General features: G+C 56.5%; 1 protein-coding gene across 2 annotated transcripts in view; it reads right to left on the minus strand.

The window, feature by feature from the left end:
• The window catches only part of LOC117641585, a 33779-nt gene extending 16309 nt beyond the window's left edge, over window positions 1–17470 (minus strand). For both annotated transcript variants that reach the window (XM_034379050.1, XM_034379049.1), the window contains exon 1: window positions 17321–17470. In XM_034379050.1, the coding sequence (XP_034234941.1) occupies window positions 17321–17347 (27 nt within the window). In that variant the 5' untranslated portion in view covers window positions 17348–17470. The remainder of the gene's footprint in view (window positions 1–17320) is intronic.
• Between the last annotated feature and the right edge of the window lie 5187 nt (window positions 17471–22657).

The raw sequence follows: 22657 nt of genomic DNA on the forward strand, positions 1-22657 counted from the left end.
CCTGGAGGAGGACAGCGTCCTGGAGGAGGACAGCGTCCTGGAGGAGGACAGCGTCCTGGAGGAGGACAGTGTCCTGGAGGAGGACAGCGTCCTGGAGGAGGACAGTGTCCTAAAGGAGGACAGCGTCCTGGAGGAGGACAGTGTCCTGGAGGAGGACAGTGTCCTGGAGGAGGACAGTGTCCTGAAGGCCTCGTTAATAACGGAGTTGGAAACGCAACGTGTCCACCGATCTCGTACAGCTACAGCCAGCGTCCAGAAAAAGTGTAAATTCCAATTCCAGTTGAATCGACCAAAAGCGGCGCTCGGAAGCAAGCCTCCCAAACTGGGTCAAGCCGCGGCAAGTCGGCCGGCCGAGCGATTCAGTAGAGTCCGCACTGTCTCTCTCTGTCGCACTCACAGAGATCCCCATAAAGGTGCGAGAGAGACAGAGCGACCTGGCTGGCTAATGAAGTCCGTCGTCGGCGCGGTGCGTCGGCCGCGTGGCTGCGTTGCTGCGCGCATCGCAACGCGGCCGCGCGGCCCCTCCGATTTTCGGCGAGCCGCCCAAGGAGCCTCCCCTCCGAAACAGAAACCTTGGCCGAGTCCGAAGCCGCGCCGCTCGTTTGGGTGAAACCGCGCGTCGCGGCCACCAAGCGCCAGTAATGTCTCCCTAACCGATCCTGATGCAAGCCGGCGCGATTATGACGGCCCCGCCTGCGGGCTCATTCCGCGCGCTCTGTCTCTGTCTGTCTCTCTCTCTCTCTCTCTCTCTCTCTCTCTCTCTCTCTCTCTCTCTCTCTCTCTCTCTCTCTCTCTCTCTCTCTCTCTCATCTTTCTCTCTCTCTCTCTCTTCTCTCTCTCTCTCTCTCTCTCTCTCTCTCTCTCTCTCTCGCGCACTCGCGAGGCGCCCCGCAGTGGCGCGACAGAGACAGACAGAGGCTATTCGGAAGCAGTCCCGGTCCGGCGGGGTGCTAACCTGTCGGGGACAATCTCAGCGGGAGGACAGTGTTTTGCCGGGCCGCGCCAGCCTGGGCGCCAGCCGCCGACGGCTCCGTCTCTCTCTCACTCCCACAGGAGCGACGGAGACAGAGGGACCAAACGATCCTCTCTGGAATCGGACGCCAGTTTCGCCGATGAGTAGAAAAGGCGTTGATCGCTGTAATAAGACCTCGGCCCACCCAGTGGTCGGCCGGCCGGCTAGAGGTTCGCGCGCCGAGGTGGCGGCCTGCGGATTGATTCCGTCTCTCTCGCACCTACACGGGGCGGCCCGTGAGTGCGAGAGAGACAGCGCGACGAAAACGACTGGCGGCCGGACCCGCACCGACTCCGGCACGACGGCGGCGCTTCTGCAGGGTTTCTATTTCGGGGCAGCCGCTCGCGCCGACATGACCACATCCGCGTCCGCAAGTCGTGTGCGTTGTGTGTGCGTGTGTACGTGTGTGTGAGTGTGTACGTGTGTGAGTGTGTGCGTGTGTGTGTGTGTGTGTGAGTGTGAGTGTGTGTGTGTGTGTGTTTGCTCTGTGCTGCATCATGCTCGCCACCTCCTCGGCGCGCGCGGTCCGCTGCCTGCAACTCCCGAAACACGTTGCCCATTATATGGTCCGCTGCGGCTTTGTGGCGCGAGGCGCGAGGCGAGGCGCGTGCCATAGGAAGGGCTCGCCTTGTCGGGGCGTGGCGGAGCAAAACGCGGCGGGCGCTACTACTCTGCTTGCAAATGAAATTATACAAAGAAAAAGGTCATCACGCTTTTCTTTCCCGCAGGCTCAAGCGCCTGCGAAGTCCAGGCTGGCCCGCCACGCGGTGCGTCCGTGCGTGGCGGGCCAGCCTACCCGCCAGGGGCTCTGCCGCCTGCAGGGCCAGGGTAGGCTAGCCCGCCACGCAGGCGTGCGCCGCTTGGCGGCCCGCCCTGGACTTCGCAGGCGCCATGCGGCCGAAATGTTTCTAAATCACCCCTCAATTTCCGCGATGAAAATCCTATCCTTTCATTTGCAAAACCTTTGCCATTTTTTCTAAAAAGCTATTTCCGCAAAACACTTTTTTTAATTGCACAATACGGCCAGTGGGTATTGCAGTTACAGTGTTGCACCGCACGTTGCACCGCAATGCACTCGGTGCCGCGCTCGCCCCGCTCCACTGCGCCGTGTTCGTCCCTCACGCTATCGAGTTACGGGCGTTACAGCGTTACAGCGCCACGTGCGTGCAAATCACGCGACGACACGACACCGCGAGCGCACTATACTAATTCGCGCGCAGCGATTCGGCAGCGAGCGAGCGACCCCCACAGTCTTGAATGCACCTAGAAAAATGCGGTTTCTTCAGCTTTAATTTTCTTTGTATCGATAGAAAAAAAATCTTGACACAAGAAAATTTTTCTTAAAAAAAAAACCAAGAAAAAAATAATTTCTTGGGACGCGTGAGTACCAAAAGGACACACACTAAACGTTTATGTGGAATTTTGTCCGTGCCACTTGCACGACTTTGTGCATGCAGGGACTTTGCATTATATCATGCGTAAAAATGCAAAAATTTCTGCGAATTTCTGCACAATTTTATGCAAAAACGTCACGCGCAGGTTTAAAATCGCGCATCGCGACGTACAAAATTCTATACATAAACATTTAGTGTGTAGAATTCTCTCACAGTGTACGCAGCTCTCGTACCTTAATTGTGCAAACATTTGGGGTGTGTAAAGCTGTCTGCGACTCTGCAACCAGCCAGCCACCTCGTTGTGGACTCAACAATCTGGGTGTGTAATTCCCTTCCCGCTGATGGCCGTCACGACGCTAATCCCGACTCATTGGCCGCCGATGCGATCGGAACCATCGTCACGCCGTCTGTCTGTGGGGTCCTGGGGGAGAGGGGGGAGGGGGGAGGGGGAGGAGGGGGCGAGGGGAGGGGAAGGGGAGGGGGCACAGAGACGTTGGCAACGGCAGCGAACGCTATCAATGATCCTGGCCACACAGTCAGAGAAAGTGCCTGCGGCGTGCCGGCGTGTGGAGCGCTATTTTTAAGTGCCAAAGTTATTAACAATTATTTATTTTTTGTTGGGATGGATTACATTTAATTTTTTTCATCGGTTTTAAAGTGACAGAGCTGAGTTTTTATTTCCTTAATTTTTCTCGGATGGATCACACCATTTTTTTTTCGATTCAAAACGACAAAACGAATGGAGTGGTCGTAAGAGAGTCTTCACGAGCGCGAATTCGACAAGAAATAAGACTGAAGGAAAGGGCCCGCAGGCCGCAGGCATGGGGCTCGCGGACAGCAGCGGACTCCCTTCGCAAATGATATGGAAATCCAGTTTGACTCGCACTGCTGAAAAGGCAAAAGGAGCACAAAGCCATCCAAAAGGTCACATCTCTCTCTCTCTCTCTCTCTCTCTCTCTCTCTCTCTCTCTCTCTCTCTCTCTCTCTCTCTCTCTCTCTCTCTCTCTCTCTCTGTCGGCAAAGAACTTGCCGACAAGCCTGCAAACGCGCTGCCCGCTGCTCGGCTTAGCCGCATCGAATCGTCAGTCAGCCAAGCAGTTCGATATCTCGAGATCGAACAAGGGCCGCCCTGGCCACGCAGGACATCGCTGGCCGCCTGCCTGCCTGCCCGGCCGCCTGGCCGAGCCTGGCCTTTAGACGCGATTAATTATCCGCGCTGAGCGACTGGAAGGCCTGGAAGGGAGGCCGTTACGCGTTGCGAACCCGAGAAAAACCAGAAGGAAACTCAAACAAAACGCAAGAAAAACGCAAGAAAACGCGGCGATTGCGCGAAGAGCCCCTCTGCTGCATCATCATCAGGACGGCAGAAACGGTGCGGCCGGGCCGAGCCAGGCGGCCGGACTGCCCGCGCCGTCTCTAATTCCACATTTAAAGTGTCACTCAGGACGCGGCGGCGGCGCTTGCAGTGCGTTGCGGTGCCCCGGCCGTGCCCTAGCACCGCCCCGCTGGGAAGCAGCGTGTCTCCATTTCGGCGGCGGCATCGAAAAAAACCAACAAACAACAATAACAAGAACAAGAAAAACGCAACCAAAAATAATAAATGATAAAAACTGACTCTTGTGGAGTAATTGCCACGGAATGGGTGTACCATTCTCAGGTAAACATGATGCAGTGAGTAATGAGTAGTAGCATAAATCGCTGCCTACTCGTGCACGTTAATTTTTTTTTGTGAAAAAAAAATGGCGATCTGATTTATGATCGCCCGGAGCGCAGTCTGTCTGCCAATAATGCAGCGGGCCGATAACGCGGTGTAGTGGAAGGCAGCCGAGAGCGGCTCCCTCTTTGCCCGTTATTAACGCGAGCATTCGCACTGCACAGCCTCCGGCTGTGACACGTCACGAGAGTGTGTCACGCATGCAGTCACGTGACGCGATGTGACTCGATTCGCATTCAAACGAAATATGACGTCACATTCTGTGAATCGAGACCAGTGGGCGTGACACAGCGTGACACGTCACGGCTAGGGTGACACACAGCCGGTGGTATCGGTGGATGTGTCTCGCCGGCAGTGTCACTGTGAAGGTTCACAACGACCGCACCCGCCCTTAATGTTTTTGTACAAATTTTGTACGCGAGACATCGCATTTTTTTTTGTGCACACGAACTTTTCGTAGAAATTTGTACGCAATTTTGCACCAAAAATAGTGAAATTTGTGCAGTTTTTCGTACAAAATTTCGTGTACAAAATTGAACATAACATTTAGTGTACCGCGTCGGAGTGTCCCGTGGGAAGCGTCACGGTGGTCACGGCACGGCACGGCGGGCCCGTCACGGTGCGCGTCACGGTGCGCGTCACGGTGCGCGTCACGGTGCGCGTCACGGTGCGCGTCACGGTGCGCGTCACGGTGCGCGTCACGGTGCGCGTCACGGTGCGCGTCACGGTGCGCGTCACGGTGCGCGTCACGGTGCGCGTCACGGTGCCCGTCACGGTGCCCGTCACGGTGCGCGTCACGGTGCGCGTCACGGTGCGCGTCACGGTGCGCGTCACGGTGCGCGTCACGGTGCGCGTCACGGTGCGCGTCACGGTGCGCGTCACGGTGCGCGTCACGGTGCGCGTCACGGTGCGCGTCACGGTGCGCGTCACGGTGCGTGTCACGGTGCGCGTCTGAGCCACGGCGCGGCGGACGAGGCGGGCCGACGAAGCGGACCGAACACTGCAATGCAGACGAGACAAGGTCGTCTCGGTGACGGTGCGCTTGTCTGGAGTCTCCGAGCATCCCTCGCACCCGTTCAAGCTCTGCGCGCGCACACTACAAGAGGCGTGCTGCCGATGCATCTGCAGTTTTGAGCCTGCAGTGTGTACGCAGAGGCGCGTTGTTGCTACAGCCACCCGTCCGGACGGCCACTACACTATCAGATGCTGGACGGCCAGGGGAGGGCTTCGCCTGGCTCCGCCACACTGCGCGCACGTCATGCGTTGCCCCAACTTCCCCGTTCCACGCGGAGGGCGGCCGGCCAGGCGTTCCTGGTGTCGTCGCCTTGTGAAACAACAAACTATCGCGAGGATGCAAACGCAAACCGAAACTCTCGCACCGGGAATCCGCTACACTGGGCTCGGCCCTTTCCCCCCGAGCGGCCCGGTCGCACAGTGGGCCAGAAGACCGGTGGAGGCGGACAAAACTCTCGACGCGTTTTGAACTCCAGAGTCGCTAAATGGGCCTCGAACCGAACGTGTGACCCTGCCAATGGATTGCTCTCCGAACGAGGAATCATTGGTGGGGTCACACGTTCGGTTCGAGGCCTGTTTAGCGACTCTGAAGCTCAAAAACGCGCCGAGAGTTTTGGCCGCCTCCACCGGTCTTCTGGCCCACTGTCTGTCGCCAACGTCCGAAAATTGGATCACCGGTCCGCATTCCCCCGGACGGCATCGCCACGCCACTGGAAGGGAAATAGAGCGCCCCGCTCCAGACTCGTCCAGGCCTTCGCCTTGCCTTCGCCTTGCCTTCGCCTTGCTGCTCCCAAAAGTGCACCGCCTTCCCGACCGGTCAGTCCCCCCTCTCTCCGTACTTCGCCCGCGGCCCGGTCGGAGACCGGCCTTGTGCAAGGACGAGGCACGCCAGCGTGTGTGCGTGCGTGTGTGTGTGCGTGTGTGTGTGAGTGAGTGAGTGAGAGTGTAACAACACGCGTGGACCGCGCGCGGTTAGGGCGTCAAATCCGACAGTCACACGGTGACGACGACGTGAGGGAAAAATTTCAAATAGCTTGTTGAAAATCGACAAAAAACGACGAGAGCATAGCATAGGGTAAGGTTACCAAACATGGATCACTTTTTAAATAATCTTCTCTATATCGAAATTAAGTATGGGTTGACTACTATTTTTGAATCTTATGTTGATGTTTACCTCACTGGTCGTATGGCTACCAAAAATGGTACCTCTAGCTCGAATACTTTGGAAGTTGTGAGGACAAGAAAATATGGCTATTTTTGCTAAGGTTAGGTTAGGGTAGTCCAATCATGGATCACCCCACCAGCGTTTGGACACAAAGCAAGGTATGCATTCAGTAGTCCCAAAATATCAAAGTGGTCCGTCTAAAGTGCACGATGAAAAATTTTGAAGTGACTGCGGTGATTGCTTGGCCAAGAATCAGGGGTGCAAAAATCACCTTTTTGAACGTCATTTTTCCATCGATTTTCGGGGGCCTGTTTTAGGTGTCTTTCTAAACGCAACCCTGCAGAGTAGAGAGACGCAGTTGCAAACTTGTCAGATTCACATCGAACAGTCAAAGGGTCAGTCTAAGCAAGGAAAGACAGAAATTTAGAACCTGGCCACCTGGTCTTTAGATATAGACCCCCAAACAGAAATGATCCATGTTTGGTACCCTGATCCATGTTCGGCACTTTACCCTATAGAATCTAGAAGACCATTAGATTGTAATGACAGTGACCGTTTCATATGGCACGCAAGTAGAAAAGTGTACACAAATGATACGGTGTGGGTTTGTAAGGCGTTGCTCGAGTTTGCCGGAGACGCAGTGCTTCTCCACCCATTCCCACTCGGCGGTGACAGCGCGACGCTGGACATGGCGTTTGGAGCCATTAGCGGAGCCGAGGCCTTGCGCCGAGCGCTTTTTGGCAGCCGCGTCCAGAGAGCGATCGCCCGTTTTCTGCCAATGCACCGAGACATGCTCACCCGACGCTCGTATAAAGCTCGCTTCGGCCACCGAGGCTCCGTGCCAGCAGCGACGGCCGGGAGCGACGCTTACCTGGAAAAAGAAAAAGACGACATTGTTAATGGGTTCGGGCAGCGCGATACACTGTTAAATATTCCTTTGTCACTTTATGACAGAGTATAGTGGATGAAATTATCATTTCTTTCAAGTGATTCACAACGTCATCATGACAAATTTCGATAACATTTCTACATCTTGTCACCGCTCAAACTGAGGGCGTCAACCCTCCATCTTTCACTACACGTCACACGTTAAAATCTCCTCGCCTCCGCTAACTCATCGGAATCTCGAAATCTCGCGCAGCCCGGGCCGAGCGACCTACCGGCCGAGCGGTTCATTCCATTGATTAGCAAAACGGCCTCCGCTTCCTGATTGGACGAACGGCGACCCCGTCGCGATACTCCCCTGCAACAAGCAGCTATCTACGCTCACTGTCTCGATAACCGACTATCTACGGGCGCTCTCCCGACAACCGGCTATCTACATGGGCTGTCTGGATAACCGACTATCCAACATCGTAGCGAGGTTAGGGTTGTCGTATAACGAAGTATTTTTCTCCATGACACTTAAAGCGACCCGTTTACACCATACTTAATCTTGCTTTGACAAACTTTTGACAAGTTTTGGTAAAGGTTTTGCGAGGGCAACTTAATTGGTTGGATAAATAAAAGCATTCAATCTCGCGAGGTGGAGAAAGCAGATAGTCGGTTATCCAGACAGCCCGTGTAGATAGCCGGTTGTCGGGAGAGCGCGCGTAGATAGTCGGCTATCGAGACAGTGAGCGTAGATAGCTGCTTGTTGCAGGGGGGTATCGGTCGGAACTCGTCCCCGCGAGGCGCCGCGAGGTGACATGGCCGCAGTGTAGGAGATTGAATATTTAGCATAACCAGTATCGCGGCGCGCTAAGTACCGCTAGGGCCGCCCCCCCCCGCGGCGGCACGCTTGTAAACAATAACCCTTACAAACCATCAACACGGCAGCGACACGCCGGAACGAAGCGTGTCGTCGCAGCGGGATAAATCTCTGCAGGCGAACCGACAGGCACTGCCAGACTCGCAGGACGGCGCGACCTGGTCGGCTGCTCGGAACAGCCGCCATAAGCTGCTATACTTATGGTATGGGCGTGACAACTATGTCATCAAATGTTTTGATGGCGTCCTCAGTGACAAACAAGATTTTCAGTGTTGTTGTCCTGGGTTCGAGCGAGTGAGTCCGCATGCACTGTGAAAATTTGTTGTCACTTTATGACAAAATCGTGGAAAATCGTACAATGAAATTTTGAAGTGTCAGCTGCACCTCCATATTATGGAGAATTTTCGCCATAATATGGAGAATCTTCACCATAAGACTTATAGAGTGAACCATAGTCTTCACAGTGTGGCCACACCTCCAGTGCGACATTGCCCAGAGTGGCCGCGGCAAGGCACGCCAGCCGGGGAAAGGGAGGGGGGTGGTCTGGGGCAGGCGGAACAAGGAAGGCAGGGGGGGGGGTGGTCGGCGGCGGTGCTGCCCATGGGAGCGACCGCCGGCAGGGCCGCGGCCCCGGGCCTGGGCCCCGGCCGGCCACGAAAGAACCGGCGCGGCGCCGGTCGGCCGGCCGCCCAGGTCGCCCAGGGTTACGACCCCGCCAGGGCGGGCCCCCCGGGCTGGGCCCGGCCCGGCCCGGAGCGGCCCCGGCGCGGCTGTTTGGCCCTCGTTTCCGGGCCGCCCCCAAGGTCGCCATGCTACTGACCGTCCCGGCCGCAGGGGCCGCGCCGAGCGGCCGGCGCGATGTTTTAAAAACGGCCTGAGCTTCCAGCCACCCGCCTCTGGGCCCGCCCCGCCCCACTGACTCTGAAGAGTCTCCGAAGCATTTGTACGAGCCTCTGCTTCATGAAGAGCTTCAAGAAAATGAAGGCGTTGTAGAATGGCCCGGAATGGTCTCGTCTCAAGCAGAAACAGCACTCTTTTACTTCGTTCTTCGGGAAATCCTAAACCAACACCTGTTTCTGCCCGTGAATTCGCACATCAGTAAAGTGACCCAAGTTCAGTCCAGGAACGGCGAGACACAGAGTACCCCTGTCTGTTTCTAGCGCACCGTACCAGCACCGTGCCGTGTCGCCAGAAGTTGGACAACACATGCGAGCCCCGGCGCGCCTTGCCGCGGCGTGTGACAGGTCCCCTTTTGTCTCCCGACGCGTGATCGGCTTATGGTGACGCCACACTCGGCTCGCTGCGATCTTGCCTGCACCTACGCGGCAAGGTCGCTCCAAACGACGCGCACCAATCCAAACCAATCCGACGGATCCAGCGAGGCTGATCCAACTCGGTGACCGTTAGGCAATGGCGGTGCGCGTCCAGGGAGACAAGGGAGCTATTGACCTTGACCCCCGCCGCCGGATAGGCGCACTTCGCCCCTTTAAGTGAGTGGTTATCGGACATAACAACGTATGTTCATAGGGAATCCCATCGTAGATACGCTGTTTTGTCCGATAGTCAAAGCGAAATTGACCCCCCTCCGCGGTCCGGGATCCGCCACTGTAGGGCCGGCCGGGGCCTTGCGACGCCAACGACGGCCCTGCACGCAAGGCGACGCAAGGCAGCGCCTTCTCGGCGAACGGCCCAATACAGGCGGCGGTGGATTTCAGGATCGTGCCGCGCCGTTTGGTGTGCGAGTGTGTGTGTGTGTCTGTGTGCACACGTGGGATGACTATCTCGAAAATTGAGTGTCTCCAATCATCCTCCTGGCCTACTTGCCGTGCTCTTGAACGGCCTGGCCCGGGCTGGGCCGGGCGGGCCGCGCTTTGCCGAGAGCCTAGCCGGTGGGGCAACGTCGCGCATTGCGCCTAGCGCGCCTAGCCTCAAATCCTTTGCCAAATAATCTCCATGCCGCGTGTCTCGAATCGAATGAATCGAATGAATCACGCGAGTCCTTCTGTGCCTTTTTTTCCGACGACCACGCGGACTCGTTTCTCTGCCGGCAAATTGATACAAGCAAAGCGTTTGAAAAGAAAAAAGAAAGAAAAAAAATGACAGACAAGGCGCTTGTTGCAACACCGTCTGCGACTTAAACTGTTCCTGCTGAAGAACAATGGGCTAGGAACTTAGGAAGCAGCGAGGCAGCCATGGAGGCAGAGCAAGCACGCATTAGGGCGCTCCCGTGGGAGCGGATGAAAAAATTAAATCCCTTTAATCGTTAGTTTGGTGGAGACGGCTTTTATAACAACGGGCACGTGGCTTGTTCAGACAGACAGGCGCCATTCCACTGTAAAAAGTATCTTGCCACATGATGACAAACGCAAGGGATGTCATTTTCATTGCGATCAAGACAGTTCCATCACAAATGGGCGCCATTTTAATCAAAACTCATGCACCTACTGCATAGGCAAGACAACAACAATGGCTACATGACATTCTTGAAAGGCGAAAATTAGCCTTGAAATTGTCATCAAAGTGACAACCAAAGTTCCCCGCCGAGTGTCGGACGCTGTTCCTTTCAGTCTGCGCTCGCTCCTTGTAGACTAACTCCAGACGGTGCTCTGTCTCTCTCGCTCCACCGCGGGACGCACCGCGAGTGCGAGAGAGACAGAGAGAAGCCCCGGTCGGAATGAGAGTGTGCTGCGTGCCCCTCGCGGTGATCGGTGCGGCGGGCCCTCCTGGAGCACACTGAGCAGCGTGACATGCCCATTGTTAGTCCTGCATAGCCTGCACTGCAAGAGCGGGGCACACCACTGGCCATTTCCAGTGCAGTGCACATACAGTGCACATGCACATGCAGTGCGATGCCTATCCGAGACGCTCGCGGGCAAGGCTGGCCGGGCAAGGCCGCCTCGCCGCGTATTGGGCGTGAGTGAGGGTCAGTTGGGAAATTACCCTCCAAGTTCACGAAAACAATTGAGGGTGTAGTCGCCACGACCGCATGCCGAGCAGTCCTTGGCTGCGTCCGCCAGCCCGCCAGCGCTCTGGGGCGAGTCGTGTTTATGGACTGGCGGGGCGCCCCGCCCCCCGCCCGCCCCCCCGCCCGCCCCACCCCGCCCCCCGCCCCGCCCCGCTCCGCCCCGCCCCGCCCCGCCACTGCAACACTGCCGATAACGAGGACGAGGCACGCTGCGTCGCTCGGATGCACGCAGTCGCTACACCGGCAGGGTCTATCGGACGCCGATCAATAGTATAAGAAACCTTACGCACGCATGCTTAATTTCGTGCAAATCTTAGTAAAAACTCCAAGGTAATTTCATAATGTAAATAAACATTTTCTATTCACTGATTGTGGCAGGAATTCGTACGGACTGGACATCCATATTCTACAAACTGGGTTGCTACTGCTTCTCCTGGAATTTCACTCCTTTTTGCTCAGTGCGCAGTAAATAGACTCCGCCGTGCGCACCACTTTGGAGGCAGGCTCTTTAATTCGCGTTTGCACTCAGTCGCACGGGTCCGTGTCGCCACGTTTTCGAGTTTCGAGCCTCTAGGCGTCGCCTTGCCGCCCTGTTGCCACGTTATCGCAGTGTCGCAGTGCGATGGATAATCGGGCCGAAGACCGGTAGCGCCTTGAGCCTCGTCCCTTCGTCTGTCTCGCTCGCACTCGCGGGGCATACCGTCTGGGTGCGAGAGAGACAGAGCGACGAAAACGACTTGGGCCCGCGGCGGCCAAACAGGACCTGTCTGGAACCAGCTCCACAAAAGGACTCGCTTTACGGCGGCAATGCCGAAATGGCCGAAACACACTGGAGAGAAGCGGTAGTTGCTCCGGCCGAGGTGTTGATCTAATAAAACCGCACCATCTTAAGGCGAGCCAGGCCATCACGTAGATCCGTTTGAGCGAGCGAAACGCCAGTTGGTGAAGACGTGACGCATTCTCGTCTGGCGCTTGTGCAAATTATATTTAGTCTGTGCAGTGAGAAACTTTACAAATTATTTTAGGCCTTATAAAGAAAAGCAGCTTGTAATAACAAAGTATTTTGGGCCTTACAAAGAAAAGCAGATTTTGTTCTAACAAAAAGTATTTTGAGCATACATAAGCTTAATTTACCAACTATTTCTTCGTATAAAAAAGTAATTAGTTTGTATAATGTATGCTCAAAATACTTCGTTAGGTTTTAAGCGTGTGCTTCAGAGGACATTTAAGAGTTCGTTAGGAAAACATGGAGACCACCACACTTGATCTGTTAGAGACTTCCAAGAGCAGAGACCGAAAATTCCACACCTCAGCATTTCAGGAGTGGAGTTTTCTTGGTTAAGCGAGCAATGAATGTGATGAGCTCTTGGATCAAGAGATCACTTTTTTTGAGTGACCCGCGCGGCGAGACTGACTGGCGAATCCGCTCGAGGCGAGCCGACGCGACGCCTCCTAATAAAACGCACCCTTTTACTTCCACTCAGCGTCCGAGGTGCTCGGCAGTCTGTCCCCCCCCCCCCCCCCCTTTCTTCGGCCGGGCCGCGCGGCCCCGCGATCCGCGTCAGACGGCCCGCAGCGCCTCGGAAGGTCGGTCTCCGTCTCCCTCGCACCCCCACGGGGAGCTCCGTGAGTGCGACAGAGACGGAGCGACGAAACGACTCCTCTGAATCGGCCGGCAGATTGGTGCAGGTGACAGACGCCGCGAGCGAGTCGGGGCGCCGAGACCGTCGAAACGAACGGAACGAGATCGGTGCGGCCGGCCTAGCCGCCTGCAGACTCATTCCGAGAGCCGTTTTCGTCGCCCCGTCTCTCTCGCACCCACACGGGACGCCCCGGAAGCGCGAGGGAGACAGAGCGACGACTCTCGGAATCCGTCTGCCGGCTCTAGGCTGGCTCGTGCCGGGGGACCTACCGACTGGCCACTAACTGGGCTCCTACATCGGGAACTTTCCCATTAACGATCACTTATGTAATTGTTTTTGTTAGGCAGTGGTTTTTGTTTGGCGTCGCAGTTCGGCCGGTGGGTCCGCGCGCGCCCTCATCACTCGTCGTGCGCACTGTAAGTCCATCGGTCACGTGCGGCTCGGCTCCCCGGCAGCGGCGGAGGAGCGGCGGAGGACCTCCGCATGGGAGGAGGAGGATGGTACTACACTGGGAGCGGGGACTCGGAGGAACGGACCACGGAGTGAACCACGGAGAGAAACACCATGGTGGAAGGCCGCACCAACATATTGGTGAAGATTTTGTCCATAATACGAACGAAATTCGTCAAAATATCTAAGGTACACTATAATATCAGCTGCACGACCTTAATATAGACAATTTCAACATTGACAACTTTTAGAGTGCAGACCTGCGCATTTGCCACATGATTTGCAAATGGCACTGATTAAGTCCTCAAAACACGGAATCGGGACGAGTGATTCTCCCCTTGCACTTGAATGAATATGCAGTGACGACCACCGATGGTCCCTGAGGGCAAGTATAGTCACTTTCAGCGTTTAAAATAAGCAATGTAATAAATCTGTGCCGTTTCAGCCTGCAGTAACGAAAAAATTGCCTATTTATTCTGGAATGAAACGACCCCAAAATAATGAGCAAATAAGAAGAAATCCTTGAAAGCCATTGGTCGAGACGGCTTAAGTGGGTTTGAAAACATACGAGCACTGCAGGGCATGCGCGGGGGCCAAGTCTGCGGCTTGGCACGGCGTGGCTGCTACCGCTACCAGTGTACCGAGCATCTTGGCAGAGACCTGCACGCGCGGCAGCGCAAGAGAGCGGCGCCACCCTTATTATGTTATTATTTTATCATCGGGACTGGCTGCGCTCATGACGTCTGTTTGTGTGCTCAAGTCGAAGACGCTAGGACCCGGCCAGGAAGATATGACAGTCAGCTTATGTCACAACGGACTCATTATAATATATTAACCACGCCATGTGGGTTTGATTGCTGGCTGGGCTGGACACACACAGACAGGCAGGGACACACACAGACAGGCAGGGACACGCGCGCAACACGCACACACGGGCGCGCCGCAAGGAACGTGCGCTCCGGATTGGAAAGAAAGAGGAAAGTGAATTGCAATGCGTTTGGACGATTCGTGCATATTAACGGGACGCATATGCCCGTTATTATGACATTCACATTCGTATTGGCGGCCTGGAGGCCCCAGCCCCCTCCCCTTTGTCGTGACGATTTGCCGATTTGGCGCGGTAATGGCGCCCGTAATGCCAGAGGTAATGCCATAGTGCCGCGCTTCAAGAAGGCCAGAATTAAGAAGAGAAAAAATTCCCTGACTTGTTTGTTACAAAACTGGCAGTTTTCTGCCTTTCAGGTTTTTAAAACTGGGAATCGAAAGACATGGCTAGGGCTGTCCTCTCCGCCGTGAAAACCGAGAAGAGGCCCTTCGTGGCCGTCCAGGAAACAGTTAGGAGCACAGCAAGACAATGACAGCAAAGCAATGAATTTTCAAACAAGACTTGACGAAAAAATAAATTACGTTTCAAACGATATTGAGTTGATTTTGTTCATTTGTCATATCCAGCAAAATTTTCTTTCTTTAATCCTTTTTTATCGATTTGGCAAAGTTAGTGGACAGAGCGTGTGCCTTATTCCTTGCGGAGCAGATCGGCCGCGCGGCAAAGGAGTGGTGCGATCCGGACAAAAGTACCTAGTATCTAAGTCGGAATGGTGCCGCATTTCGCATGCAAGGCGCTCACGCTCGCGTTACCTCACGCCCCGCCCCGCCCCGCCCTTCTCCCAGTCGCCGGCACTGGCATCACGGATGGCACCCAAGGCTGCCGAGAGGCTGCGCGGCCGCCGAACTGGCCGTGCTCGGCGGCTTGGCGTGCGTGCTCCCCGACCCGCGCCGCCCTGCATCAAGTCCCACTACACCGTCTGGCCACGCGTGTCCGTCTGTCTGTCCGTCCGTCCGTCCGTCCGTCCGCTGTCTGGTTGCACGTCCGTCCGCCCGTCCGGCCGTCTGCCTCTCTTACTCTAGGAAACGAGACTCGCTTCACTTTCTACGCGGAACGCCTCGGTGCCGCTTGACAGAGAAAGAGAAGAGGGGGGGGGGGATGCGCACAGGCGTGGTCACACGTCGAGGAAGTGCATAGTGTGAAAGATCTTGTTCGCAGACAACGGTAGGAAAGGAAGGGGTCAAATAATGTCAGTTGGTTTTCTATGGCCTCCAAGAAAAGTGACAAGAAAAAGAAGAAGTCCGAGTGCCGCGGCAACAAAGCCATTTTAACTCTACTTCCTTCTAGATAAAAAATCATGCTCATCTGTTGGCCCAGCAAACCGCGCGCCCTCTACAACTCCCTCAGACGCGTATGTAGACTCGAAAAAAAGGAGCGGGTCGTGTTCACTCACATTGTGATAGTGCGACAAATTGACCACATTTGGGCGTTTCATTAAAGGTTAGAAGTTCATGGGCAAAATTCTGCCTTCACGAATTTATAAATTTTAAGCTGACGTCTTAACCCTGAAAATTCATCCCTCTCTAAATTTATGAAGTTAAGCTCTTAACCTTAACAGATCATTCCAATAAATTCCCCTTGAATTTGTGAAGCGTTTTTCTGGGTGAGCCAGTAGTGCAGCAAGCAAAGCGAAGCAAAGCAACCCCCTTTCCGTGGGATGGCCAGAGCGGACGTGGGCACCACTCATCTGCCGCCAACCTTGCAGAAGCAGGGCGGGGAGGCCGTTACGCGGCGAGAGAGAAAAAAAAAGTACTGACACTACTTGTGTCAAGCGGTGACGGCTAATATGAAAGTGACTTTTGCTTCCAAACTAGAGACGGCCCGAAGTTTCCTGTGAAGTCCGCTGGTGTAACAGGATTTGCCTGTCTCTCTCGCTCCCGCTCCCGAAACCATAATTATCGGACACGTACGGACCGACCGAACGGCGGGAGGGGGAGGGGGGAGGGAGGGGGCAGGTCGGCGATCCAGGCCCGGGCCAGAGCGGCCGGTGCGGCTAGCGCCAAACTGGCGGGGTCCTCGAAGGGCGAAGCCGGTTCGTCCGGCGAGGAAAAGTTGGTTCGGGGAGCAAAACGTCGCGAGCAAGTGCTGCCAATTGAGTGAAAGAAAGCACCTCCTCACTCAACATTGACTTCCACACGCCCTCAACAGAAAAGAACTCTGAATATATTGAGGCAGAACACTCACAAAACTTAATGGTGTTAAGTGTGAACTCAGCACACTCCCCTCCAAGTGTGTACTTTGACGAATGAGCTCCCACTTGGAGGCACGTACACGGCATAGGGATAAGTGCAAGTTTCGGGTTTTTGGAACTGTACTCATTCATTTTCAAAACAACGGCACGAAGTTTTTAGCGACGTCACAAAATTTGAGGTGCGCCTTTTCTTGCAAATAACGCAATTATTTTAAAGGCACGACAGTGGCCTCCCTTTTACATAACTGAGAACTACTGCAGTTACAGCACTACTCGTAGCAAACCAAATAATACAGCGCAACTATTTTTCTGTACGTAACCGTGATGCATACAATTTCTACATAACTCAAAATTCGTGCTATAAAAAGGGCTGAGTTAATTTTCGATGAAATCGATTCAAGGTTATCTACCTCAACACACCGCGATGTTTTCTGTAATTCGAGGTAACCTTTCTCTGGGTGCGTTTACGTCGATCGAAGCAATCGGCCGCCAAACTCGCTGACTGCCCTTTCTACGCGCAGTACCGCGCAGCGCGTATCATCGATTCATCGGCGCGCGAATCGGGGCCGGTGCCATCCCCGGCAGTCTGTCTCTCTCGCACCCGTACGGGACGCCCCACGAGTGCGAGAGAGACAGAGGCCGGCAGGTGATTATCAATTACCGTACCTGTTGCTCGGTCGGCCGACAATGACGGAGCAGGCCGCGGTTTGTGGAGAGAGAGAGAGAGAGAGAGAGAGAGAGAGAGAGAGAGAGAGAGAGAGAGAGAGAGAGAGAGAGAGAGAGAGAGAGAGAGAGAGAGAGAGAGAGAGAGAGAGAGAGAGAGATTACTTAACGCCGCGGCTCATCTCCCTCGCAACGCATGCCGGCTGTCATCGTGCTTCCGACGAATGGCGGCTGCCATGTAACCGTAATGCAACTTGGACGCGGTTGCGCTGCCAATTCTGCCACCATTCGCGCTATTTGCTCGATTTTTTTGTCGTTTGTATTTTATTTTAGGGGTAGGGGCAACACGCCTTTTGCAACCGTTCGGTCATAAAACGTGGACCAAAAGTGGACCAAAAGTGGACCAAACGTGGACCAAACGTGATTCTTCACCGGTTCTGGATCTAAGCTCCGAGACGACTGCCTGCACTCACCATGGTGATCGCGCTGAAGCTCTTCATCGTTACTCCGTACTCCAAAGGCACGCACTGCACACTGTCACAGACACTCGCTGCTCACTGCTTGACCGGGGTGCCGTCCGCGCGTTGCCGCCTTGCGCCTCAACGTGACTCTGTGAGCGCGGCGGTCCGACTGTAGTGCTGGCCGAGCGGGGCGCGCGGGGCCCGGCTGGTGGGGGCTGCGGTGGGGGGCAGAGGGAGCTGGGCGAGGGGCGGGGGGCGGCGGGGAGGGGCGTCGCGGCGGCGTTTGACAGACAGGCGACTGCTACAGACTGCTGCAGGACCAACGGGCTAACTAACCGCACGCCGGGTGCGCGCCTTGCTTTATAGAAGAGCCACACCAGTCCGGCCGGGGCGTGGCGCGGCGCGGCGTCGATGCCGCCCGGAGCGTTGACGACGGCGACGTCCTTCCGTCGCGATGCGCGCCGAGAGCGCACTTCGCACTTTTATCAGTTTCTCTCGGCAGTTAAATGAGTTTCCTCCACAAAAGGCGGTCCAAGTCACGTCGGGACTTTTACTTGGGAAAGTCGTGGCACCGTCCCGGTCGTCTTAGAGTCCGCCGTGGATGGGCTTTGGCGCGTCTTGGCGCCGCTTGGCGCCGGCCGCCCTTCGCGGCTTCGCGACCAGCTCTTGCAGGGCGGTCGCCCAGCTTGAGGAAACGCCAGTGGCGGAGCCACGAAACCGCGACCGAAACGAACTACAGGTGCTTCAGTGAGCCGCCAGCGCCTGCCAAGTCCAGGGTAGGCCCGCCCGCCGTGCGTGCGAGCGCCGCGGGGCGGCCCACCCTGGACTTGGCGGGCGGCACCGCCGGCCTTGCCGCGGCCAGGAGCACGCCCCCCCCCCCCCCCCTGTGCGGATGGTCCACGTCGTTATTGTTATGTCTTGTTTGGCCCAGCGAGTCGTGGCGTGGCGTGGCGTGGCGCGGACCGCCGTGCTGCACGTCCAGAGGGAGGGACTCGCTCGGACGTGCCGCCCAGCGCCCCGCGGTGTCCATTTCATCATGAGTGGAACCGCAAGGAAAGTACTGCATAAAATGAAATGAAACAGTCAGTGATTCAGAGAGAGAGAGAGAGAGAGAGAGAGAGAGAGAGAGAAAGAAAAAAGAGAGCGCTCGGGGATGCTCCTTGCAAACAGTGTAGTTTCGTGCCGATCGCTTTGGCCGGCCGCATCGGCTAGAGGGAGCTGCATCGCGGTGTCGAAACAAATGAATGGAAAGCGATGCACTGGGAAAGGGAGGCGCCTTGATTGCACTGCTGCCCCGCGTTTGATGAATTACAGCCTCCGCGGAGCAGCGAGCCGCGAGGAACAAACGAAACCAACGAATGGCTTGGAACGATTGGTGGGCGCGGACTTAAGGGGTGTAATGGGATGGGGGAATGAACCGAAATGAACCCATTTTGCAGGTAGCAGTGGGCCACCTGGAAGCTGCAGACGCCTCTTCCGGGGAAGGGCACGCTTCTAACCTGAAGGGCAGGCCATTCTGCGAGCCAGGGGCTGCAGCCGCCAGAGGTTTCTTCCCCGCCGAGGTAAAGTGTCACCCTGAAGACGGCCCTGGATCCGTACCTGGCCACTGGGCAGCAATTTCCTGCTGTTGGTTTCGGCGTGAAATGTATTCACACCTCCGCGATGGCTGTGGCGGATAGTCGCGAAGCGGAAAATGGGACTACGAACTCGGAATGCTTATCCAACGCATACCAGTAGCTCCTATCGCAGCCCTTGTTCTCATTATTAGATCAAGTACACTCCTCCCGACACAACGTCCACTGGATAACCGTGCAGCAGGCCGGCTTGCCTGGCAAAGAGCACAAACCTCACAAAAAAAAAAAAAAATCCAAAAGCCGCTTTGTGCGGATGTCTCACACACGGCGAGTGAGCCCACAAGTTGCTTTTGATGACTCGTTTCCGAAATTAAATTTTGGCAGCGACATCATTAGTCCGAGATGAGACACCGAAAAACTCATTGCTGGTGTTTATCGTCTGGCTATTGGCGGCGAAAGGCCTGCACGGCGCGGCCGAGCGGAAGGGGCCGAAAGCAGAGGAAGCAGAGGCCACCTCGAGTCGCGAGTCGCAAGCAAGCCGCCCCAAGCCAGATGAATATTCAACGCTATGAGCAAGTCACGATGCGAGCCAGCCGCGCTAGCCACGCTGGCGATGCCGGAAGCGGTGCATATGGCGGACGGGGCGATTACAACAGGTGCAGTGACCGCCAGTGCCGCTGTCTTTATCCCTCTGTCTCTCTCGCGCGCCCCTGCGGCAACGTGGAACGCCCCTGGAGGGCGAGAGAGAGACAGGAGTAGCGACGAAAGCGGCGCTGTTTGGAGTCGCAGCCGCGGCTAGGCTTGTCTTTTTGTGTTCCTCATTCGATAGCCGAGACTGCGCCGCGCCGGAGGCGCTTGGCCCCTTGACCTTGCCTCGGCCAGTCAGCCTGTCTCACTCGCACCCCCATTTGCAGCGGACCACACCGACCATTACACTCTCTGTGCGCTGTCTGATCCTTGTGTGTGTGCGCTGGCTCGCTCTGCTTGGAAGGCCGCCTCATTGAATGGGGTTCTTGAACCGCGAGCACGTGCACCGGGTACTCCGACAGTGGAGGGGCCAAACACCGGAACCGACCCGCCTGCTACTCGCGATTCGCCCCGTGGTCGTCTTCCTCGTCGTCCGCCCCCGCGTCCTCAAGGCCCTCGTGGAGCATGACCGCGCCTGGCTGGCGGCGGCACGGGCTGGCAGCATGGGCTGGCGGCATGGCTGGCGGCATGGCTGGCGGCATGGCTGGCGGCATGGCTGGCGGCATGGGCTGGCGGCATGGCTGGCGGCATGGCTGGCGGCATGGCTGGCGGCATGGCTGGCGGCATGGGCTGGCGGCATGGGCTGGCGGCATGGGCTGGCGGCATGGGCTGGCGGCATGGGCTGGCGGCATGGGCTGGCGGCATGGGCTGGCGGCATGGGCTGGCGGCATGGGCTGGCGGCATGGGCTGGCGGCATGGGCTGGCGGCATGGGCTGGCGGCATGGGCTGGCGGCATGGGCTGGCGGCATGGCTGGCGGCATGGCTGGCGGCATGGACTGGCGGCATGGGCTGGCGGCATGGGCTGGCGGCATGGGCTGGCGGCATGGGCTGGCGGCATGGCTGGCGGCATGGCTGGCGGCATGGCTGGCGGCATGGCTGGCGGCGCGACCTGACGCACGTGCTGGAAGTCGTTTGGCCGAAAAGGAAGTGGCGCTTCTCGCCGAGCAACGCGCCGGCTAATTGTTGGACAGACACGCGCGGTGTGCGAGCAAGCAAGCATGCGCGCAGAGCGGCCGCGGAGCGAAATGTTTCCTACTTGTGACGCTGGTCAATGTGCGACTCTGCGACACTTTGCCTGCCTTCCAGCCAGCGCGTCGTCGCTTCCCACGCCCCGGCCACGCCCCTGGCGCACCTGATCCTGCACCGCGCTCTTAGGGTTCAATGGCTAGTTCTCGGACGACGCAGCGCGAGTGCTGGCCGTTGGCTCGGCGCGGCGTAATCTGGTTTCGAGCAGCGCGACGACATTGGCGGCCGTCCCGCACGCGCCGTACCTATACTGCCGACTGGTGCTTTCGTCGCTCTGTCTCTCTCGCGCCGCCACGGAGAACCCCGTGACTGCGAGAGAGACCGGCAGACTCTGCCGCGCCTTCGCGATATGCACAATGTCGGACATGACAGTTTCCTGCTCCCGGAGACGCGCCTTGCCGCCACGCGCCGCCACGCCACTGTAGAGATAATGTCGCTCGCCGTTCGCGTTATTCGTTATTCTCTGGCAGCTGCCGATGATGGGAGTGCCGACCGGCACCCGGATGCGTCGCAGCGATTATGGCGGAAGCATCCGTTCGGCGACCTCCTAGCCTGCCTGCCTAGGACTCTGGAACTCGGGAACGAACCGCTCAAGCGCCTGCACTGTGGAACCGAGGCACTGTGCCCTCGGCTGGCTGGACAACCCTGGGCCGGCAGGACACCGAGGCTGCTGGACACCCTAGTCCGGCAGGACACCGAGGGTGCTGGACACCCTAGTCCGGCAGGACACCGAGGCTGCTGGACACCCTAGTCCGGCAGGACGCCCCCGGACATCCTGAGTAGCCTGGGCCGGCTCGACACCCTACGCTCTGAATCGTGATACGATTTCGCGTTTCTAACGAACCTGACGTCATGCCCACAACCGTGTATCCATTCCTCCTCTCGGGCCACCAGTGTACTAGTGCACTGTGAGAGGGAAAATTGGTCGCACAGCTTCCCGCTGACTCTTTCAGATGAACTTGTCCCTGGGGAAAAAACACGAAAGCGCAGCCAAGTGAGACGAAACGCCGATCGGCCGACCGTTGCTTCAAGTTCAACTCGGTGGACTTCTTGTTTTTTTTTTTTAACGAGGCATTGTGACTGCAATTTTTATTTACTGAGGAAGTCTCCGTTCACGATGGCACCGCTAACGCCGCTCTATGGTAAAACTTCCGCTTGCTTTATCGAAATATAGTTGGCAGCAAAGTGTAGAACCTTGAGTTCATAGATAAGGGTTTCGAAGCGTATGTGTACGTTGGGAAAGCAATGCCTCATCGTCAAGTTTAAGTTTCTCATAGTGAATGTACATTGCAATTTGAATGATCATTTCTGTGTATACTGTGGTCTTTTCCGTTTCCGGAAAGACACTATATCGATGGCAAATTTCGAAGAATCTATCAGTCTGTATTCAGAGGCAATGGAAACAACGACGTGGGGAAAATGCCTGCAAAGACAAGCCCAACTTGGAGTGCCCCTCTGCGCGTACACCGTACTGCTCGGCCCTGGACGTCCTGGCCTGCCTGGCGGTCCTGGCGGCCCTGGCGGCCCTGGCGGCGCACACGTCCTTTCCCTTGCTTAACGGCCGCCCGCTTTTATTCTCATCTTTACGGGCCGGCCGGCGATCCGCCATGCGGGCAGTGTAGTGGTGCAGGCCGACCGGCCGCGCAGCAGTGCACTGCACACGCCGATAGCGGGAAAAAGAAAAAAAATGGTAAAAGGAAAAAGAAGCAGAAACAAATGGCAGGCACGCATCGCTGGCGAGGCGCAACTAGGCGCCATCTGAATGGGTCCCGGGATGCGCTCCGCACGCGCGGCAGGCAGGCAGGCAGGCAACGCACGGCAGGCCGCAAAATCAGCTCCCTCGGAAAAAGAGCGTGTTGCACAACGCAGCCGGGTAGCAGTGCTACGGAATACACGCGGAGAAGAAGAAAACACGGACTTTTTTTCTTTTAAATCCTTACAATGGAGTTTGATTTGCAAAATCTAACCGTCGCTCATGACTTTAAATTTTTTTCTAAAGGAT

This window comes from Thrips palmi, unplaced genomic scaffold (assembly GCF_012932325.1).
Source record: "Thrips palmi isolate BJ-2018 unplaced genomic scaffold, TpBJ-2018v1 HiC_scaffold_15, whole genome shotgun sequence".
Lineage (NCBI taxonomy): Eukaryota > Metazoa > Arthropoda > Insecta > Thysanoptera > Thripidae > Thrips > Thrips palmi.